Source organism: Silene latifolia, unplaced genomic scaffold (assembly GCF_048544455.1).
Source record: "Silene latifolia isolate original U9 population unplaced genomic scaffold, ASM4854445v1 scaffold_151, whole genome shotgun sequence".
Lineage (NCBI taxonomy): Eukaryota > Viridiplantae > Streptophyta > Magnoliopsida > Caryophyllales > Caryophyllaceae > Silene > Silene latifolia.
Genome location: NW_027413139.1, coordinates 145,471 through 152,879, shown reverse-complemented (window position 1 = coordinate 152,879; position 7,409 = coordinate 145,471). Strand labels below are relative to the sequence as shown.

Sequence of the window (7,409 nt, the reverse complement as noted above, 5' to 3'; positions counted from 1 at the left end):
CACGACTTAGACATAGAGATAGGTACTAACTCCGTGAGAGACTCGCGTTACCTACACGACTTGACTTGAAATCGACGGACTCTAATTGACTCGGTTTGAATCGGGAAGGTGGTGAAATTTTCAAAAATATAAATTTTCAAAAAGATTCATTTATCGTTTTATGGACGGCTTTCGAAGAGTAGGGATCTTTAGAAGACCGACCATTTGAAAGGGTTGTCTTAGGTTTGTTTTCAAAAGACGGTTTAAGTTGAGATTACGGCGACTACGAAAACAATGTATTGTTTCCGAAGAAGGTTTTTGAAATTCCGAATAACGGAATTTGGAATCATCATCACAATGGCCATGAAAATGGTTAAATTTGTTTTCAAAGAATTTAAAATTCGGTTGAAAATTTGAAAACGGTTAAATTTTTTTTCAAAGATTGAGTTTTGATTTGAAATCTGAAAACGGTTAAGTTTGTTTTCAAAGACTTGATTTTGAATTGAAATTTGAAAACGGTTAAATTTGTTTTCAAATGATTTGAAATTGGATTTGAATTTGAAAACGGTTAAATTTGTCTTCAATGGTTTAAAATCGGAAATTATGAGGATTGAATTCGTCATTACGACGGGTTAGAAAACCGTTTTAACCTTTAAAAGACGGTATGCAAATCGAAAAGTGTGAGAATTGAAATCGTTATTACGACGGCTTAGAAAAGCCAAATTTGATATCGAAAACGAGATTTGAAATTTGGAAAGTTGCATGGGTTGAAATCGTCATTACGACAGTCTGAAAATCGTTTTTGTTTGAAAATTGATTTGAATTTCAAAATTCAATGTGAAATTCGTCATTACGACGGCGTAAAAGGGCGCTTTGAAAATGCAACGATCGGCGAGGGACCGAGGTTTAAAACCGTCATTATGACGATGTTAAAGGGTATTTTGAAATGGTATGTGAAAACCGAGGTTTGAAATCGTCATTACAACGGTATGAAAAGGTCCATTTGAAATGGTTATAAAAACCGGGTTTTGAGATGGCCATTATAACGGCATGAAAAGGTGTATTTGAAACGTTTGTGAAAAAATCGGGTTTGAAAATCGTCATTACGACGGCATAAAAAAGGTTATGCAACGGTCGGCAAAAGACCGAGGTTTGAAATGGTTGTGAATAACTGTTTTTAAAAATCGTCATTACGACGGCATAAAAAGATGTGCAACGGTCGGCGAAAGACCGAGGTTTGAAACGGTTGTGAAAAACCGGGTTTGAAAATCGTCATTGCGACGGTCTAAAAAGGCGTGCAACGGTCGGCGAAAGACCGAGGTTTGAAATGGCCATTATAACGGCGCAAAATGGTGTTTTGAAAGCTTTAAATGACACGGAAGGACTTATGATCACATAACACATAAGCACTCGCAGTTCATTATATTTTGCATAATGCTGACACGGGTTTTGGCTTAAAGGGTGGGTTACACACCAAGCAATCAAACCCCGATTTTCGAGATGGATACCAATCCAAACAAAATGTGTAAGGAGGATTCTCTAGCCTCGTGCTCGAAGGTGATGAAAGCTCTTTGACGAAACAAATGTGCAACGTCAACGGTATGCTTGACTCAATCAGATTCAAACGCGGGGATGAGAAACCTCACGCCAACGAGATGAGCCAATTGGTCGAAAAGGGTTAGGTTGTGGGCCCAGACAAGGAACCTGACTTATGACCGTAATACCAATTAATGCACTTTAACCACGACCTCGTTCGAGTTTCACCTCTAAGGATCACAAAGTCACAAGTGTCCTAGTTTTCCCCAGCGGAGCCGCCAAATTGTGGACATGGGCCACGTGTTATGTGTACATGGGCCACCGTCGTTCTATGGACGTAGGCCATCTATACGCCAAGCCAATCTGTGGACATATAGTGGTCGGAAAGCCACGTTTGGAGGCATAGAAATGCTTTCGACCGGATCGCTTTTGATCGGTTGGTTTCGTCTCGGCAAGGGCCACGAAACGATGCAAGAGATGTTTGGAGTCGCCACCAAGCATTTGTGGGATGATTGGAACCCGTTCGAAATCCACTTTATACCTAGGTCAATCAAGGAAAAAAGCGGTGCTTGACATAGGTACTAAAGATAAGGACTAATCCCCCTTTTAGCATTCGATGCCTAAAATTACACTCTTATGCCCTGGATAAGGCCATCCACTATCCAAAGGTTCTGAGTAAGGTGTGAGGGTACGTATTGGGAAGCCCTTTAATCGGACACCCAATCCTGCCCGCGTTAGCGGCCTCTACTGATCGATCGTGGTTGTTTAAGTGCAAGAGTTGATAAAACGGTTTAAATGCATGAATGCGCATCTAAAAGTCTTAACCTAACATCTGAATATTTCCTACGTTGATTGTTTATGCATATACGAAGAAATTGGTGTCAAAGTTTGATTTAGATTGATTTGCATGTGAAAACGGAAATTAAACATCCATTTACCAAGTTCGAGTTATGATGCTTAACACGATCCATTTATTTGAAAAAGGGTGTCAAGTGACAAAGTATAAAATACGGACTCGTCAATCGATCCATCATAAATTGGGTTAACCGTAATCGGGATCGCCCTAGACAAGTACCAAAACGAGGCAGAATAGTACCAGGCAGCCCCATTGGGGCGCGAGCCTATTAAGCGAGAGAAAGGGCTCTGCCCAGTTTTTAAATATGAAAACAGACGGCCTCTTGGGAGTGAGTCGACGACGACCCAAGGGGCGTCTCCTGGTTGTTAAAAGGGTTGTTTAAAACCTTTTTTTTGTGATTAATTATTGCAAATATGATTTGCATGACTTGGAATAATTACTATTGTGTTAGTAATATTCGTTGTCGGATTTGCAAGTTTGAAAAGCATAGTTTACAAATAAAATTGTAAAATGTATGATTTGAACTAAATATGTTAAGTTCATTTCTTTGTAATTAGTCAAGTTTGTCGTCGTACTCGGATTAAACCGACATGGTATAAAGAACCAAGGATGATTATGAATTATGACTAATATATTTACAAATGTAAACAAATGAGAAAAATGGTAAATAAAATAAAAGGGGGTTAAAATACCCTTTAATTTGTAATTAACCAATAATATCATCGAGTCACGGAATAAACCGTCATGGTATAAAGAACCAAGAATGATTTTTGTAATGGTCAAAATATGTTTATCATAAAAATGAATTACAATGGTAAATAAAAGAAAAGAACTTCCTTTAAAATGTAATTAACCAATTAATATCACCGAGTCACGGATAAAACCGTCATGGTATAAGGAACCAAGGGTGATTATAATTTATAGTTAAAATATTTGTCATAAAAATGAATTAAAATGGTGAAAACCGTAAAAAGAAAGAAGTAAAAATAAAAGATAGTGTTGAAGGAAAGACGAACACAAACACGTTTGAGTCTGACCCGAGAACCCACAAGAGGCGCGAGCCTCTTTGCATAGCATAGGGCTTCTCTCTCGGGCCAAAACTCGGTTTTGGCTCATCTAACCTATATTTAAATCGTGTTATGCATTGTTTATGCATATAAGCCCATAAAAACAGTAAAGGCATGAAATAAATAAGATATTTACATCCTCAAACTTACATATTATGATGTTTGCGATGTAGATGACTTTAGAGACGGTTTTCTCGTAGCGACTACTCACGATCAAGGAAGTTTAAAAGTGTGCCTTAAAAAAGGATTTTTGTTTTGAAAATATGTTAGTTAAAACATGTTGATTGATGAATTGAGTTGGTCAAATGGGTCGGTCGAATGCACGGCGACGGTACCAAACAAAATGTTTAAGGCTTGTGTTTACGATCGGTAGGTCATAGACACGTGCCGATTTTGTGACTTAGGAAGTCGAGTCTAGAAGTTTAAGGGGGAGGTGAAGGGGCAGACTCTCACGTGAAGATTATGGTGTGTGAAGGTTGGTATTTATAGAGAAATGTGGGATGGTAGGTCGGTTGAGTTTGCTTAGAGGCTAAGCAGACAGCTCCTTTAGGCGCGAGGCACCAAGTGATTGAAAGGGGTGTACTGTCCCTTTCAATTTGGGCGTGGCCTTTGCTCTATCCATTGTTTGGTTGGTTTGATTTGTGGTAATCAAATGAGATGTCGTATAACAATATGGGCATCTAATAAGATGATTTTGGGTGTTACTTGAGGTAGGTATTTTGTGTCAATGACTCGGGTTTGACCCGTGTGAGTCGGGATTTGAATTTCGAATCGGTTTTTGGCTTGGTGTCAGTTTTGACTCTAATTAGGGTCATTTTAATGGAAATGACATGGTAAATATATTCATGGCATTATTTTTGACAATCGAGATTTGGGTTGACTCAGGTTGACTCGAGTTGCGGGTTTCTAAGTCGGTTTTGGGTCCGAATACGGTTTTAACTCTAAATAGTGTTATTTTAATGCAAATAAAGTTAGAAAACGATTTATGAAATCATTTTTCATATCCGAGTATTGAATTAAACCGTCTCATGTATAGCCAATCCATGCATGCGTATCAAAAACACGTTATAGTCCGATCATCATCGGGTGGTTTTGGAAGGTGCGACATCTTTGGTATCTACAACATCTTCGAAACATACCATCCCCACTCTTCCAGAATAAGTAAGGATCTTCCCAAAAATATCTCTTTCTATCATGCTTCAACTTCCTTCTTTCCCTAGATTTTATTTCATCGGGAATGAAGCCTCTAACCACATAATTTCTCAAGTCCCAAACCATGGCACCTTGATACTCACTTCCATAAATGAATCTTCTCTTAACCATTCATAAAATTGGTACACTCTTGTTGATTATTCCATGGTCTTCCACCGTAAGCCTTGTCAAATGATCGACCACCACATTTTCGGCCCCGGCTTTGTCTATTATCTCAAGATCAAATTCTTGAAGCAATAGAACCCATCGCAAGAGCTTTGGCTTAGCATCCTTCTTCACCATTAGTTGCCTCAAGGCGGTGTGGTTGGTGTAAACCACCACCTTGGATCCCACAAGGTATTGCCTAAACTTCTCGATTGCATGGACAATTGCAAGCATCTCTTTTTACGTATTTGAGTAGTTGCATTGAGTTTGGTCTAAGGTCTTGCTTGAATAGTAGATGACATGGTGTTTCTTGTTAACCACTTTTCCGAGAACCGACCACGGCGAAATCCGAAGCATCACACATAACTTCAAAGGAAAGGCTCCAATCCGGAGCCCGGATGATTGGAGTCGTGGCGAGATAAAGCTTCAACCTACCAAAAAACTCAAGGCAGACATCATCAAGTAAAAAGGGGGCGTCTTTGAGAAGGAGTGAGGTCAATAATTTTGCAATATTTGAAAAATATTTTATGAACTGCCTATAAAAGTCGGCATGTCCTAGAAAACTCCTCACCCCTTTCACATTCGTGGGAGGTGACAAGTTTTCTATGACCGAAATTTTAGCACCATCAACCTCAATCCCTCTCTTGGAGATAATGTGGTCAAGCACAACTCCCTCTTCCACGATAAAGTGGCATTTTTCCCAATTGAGGGCTAAGTTGTGCTCCTCACACTGTCTCAAGACATTAGAGAGGTTAATCAATCCATGATCAAATGAGTCTCCATGGACACTAAAGTCGCCCATGAAGACTTTCATGCACTTTTCAAGAAAATCCACAAAGATAGCCATCATTCACCTATGCAAGGTGCCAGGTCCATTACAGAACCCGAACGGCATCCTACGGTAAGCATAAAAACCATTGGGACACGTGAAAGTTGTTTTTTCCTGGACTTACGGTTGTATTAGAACTTGAAAGAACCCGAATATCCATCCAAAAACAATAATACGTGTGTTCCGACAACCTTTCAAGCATTTGATCGATAAAAGGGATGGGGAAATAGTCTTTAAGGACCGCGGAGTTCAATTTCCGGTAATCTATACACATACGTCACCCGGTAACCGGGCGTGTAGGCACACAAGTTCTGTCCGGTTGCTCCACCATGGTCACTCCACCCTTTTTGGGAACCACATGGACGGGGTCACCCATTTACTATCGGTGATTTCATAGATAATCCCTGCCTCACGTAGTTTCAAGACTTCATTCTTGACTACCTCGGCCATTTTGGGGTTCAACCTCCGTTGACCCTCAATCGATGGACGGCTCCCCTCTTCAATGTTTATGTTGTGCATACACAAATTCGGACTCAATACTTTGATATCATCAATGCTATATCTTAAAGAGGCCTAGTGAGTTTTGAGAACCTTTAAGAGTTTTTGTTCTTGGTCCTCACTAGATTAGCATTAATAATCACCGGATAAGTCTCTCCCTCACCTAAAAAAGCACATTTAAGTGAGGGAGGAAGGGTTTTGAGTTGCACCTTTGGAGGGAGCAATCCCTCCACTTTCTTCAAGAGCTCATCATCTATCTCATGACCTTCCTTCATTTCTTCATCATGGAGGAAGATTTGAAATGCCCCCTCCATCTCCGACTCTTCCTTTGCCACCGCTTCAACCACTTCCTCAATCACTTCAACCGTGCAAGCTTGGTTGAACTTTGGTTCTTTCACCATATTAGGAAGTTTAAATTCAACCTTCTCACCGTCGATCCTAAAAGTTAGCCGCCCATCTCTAACATCAATTAAAACTCCCCCGGTAGCCAAAAATGCCCTACCTAGGATGATGGGGGTATGGCTATCCTCCCGGATGTCAAAGATGACAAAGTCCGCGGGGATTAAGTACTTTCCAACCTTGACGGGTTCGTCCTTATGCACCCCCAAGAGGTGTGTGACGGACCTATCCGCCAATTGGAGCGTCATATTTGTCGGAATCAAATTACAAATACCAATTTTCTTGGAAACCTTTAGGGAAAGCACACTTACACTTGCCCCCAAATCACAGAAAGCTCGTGATATTAGGACACCACCAACCACACAAGGAATGGAAAAGCTCCCCGGGTCACCAAGTTTATGTGGCATTTCATTTAGGAGTAGAGCACTACATTCGTCCTCCATAGCCATCATTTGTTGGTCACTCAAGGTCCTTTTCTTGGTCAAGATATCTTTCAAAAACTTGGAATAGGTTGGCATGTTCAATATGACTTCGGTAAAGGGTAGGGTCACTTCAAGTTTTTCCAACATTTCACAAAACTTTGTATACTTGAAGTTTTCCCTAGACTTTAGAGCTCTTGTGGGATAGGGGATGCTAGTCACAAGTTAAGAATTAGAGGATACCTTGGGAGAAGGGGATTACTTGTTACCTTGGTAGAAGGTTGTAGGAGGGCTTCCTCTCTAGCTTCTTCACCAACCTCCTTTTCATAGGGGAGGTCTTCAACCAATATATCTTCATTGTCTTCTTTAGGAGCCTTTCCCTTGCATCCTTCACCTGTAGTCTTCCTTTTCTTGGCCTCACTAACCCTTGCCGATGGAGTCATTGGTGGGATTTCCCCACCACCATTCAT

At 40.4% G+C, this 7,409-nt stretch overlaps 1 protein-coding gene across 1 annotated transcript; it reads right to left on the bottom strand.

Annotated features, from left to right (window-relative positions):
• Positions 1 to 6,216: 6,216 nt before the first annotated feature.
• LOC141637859 (uncharacterized) lies at positions 6,217 to 7,409 on the bottom strand. The gene is made up of 2 exons (XM_074447275.1): positions 7,209 to 7,409; positions 6,217 to 7,020 (listed from the first exon to the last, which is right to left on the bottom strand). The coding sequence occupies exons 1-2, from the start codon at positions 7,407 to 7,409 to the stop codon at positions 6,217 to 6,219; spliced, it is 1,005 nt and encodes a 334-aa protein (XP_074303376.1).

Coding starts and splice junctions, on each gene's coding strand:
- LOC141637859 (XM_074447275.1), bottom strand. CDS start 7,409: ATGAATGGTGGTGGGGAAATCCCACCAATGACTCCATCGGCAAGGGTT. Junction 7,021..7,208: donor TCCTACAACCTTCTACCAAG/GTAACAAGTAAT, acceptor ACCTATTCCAAG/TTTTTGAAAGATATCTTGAC.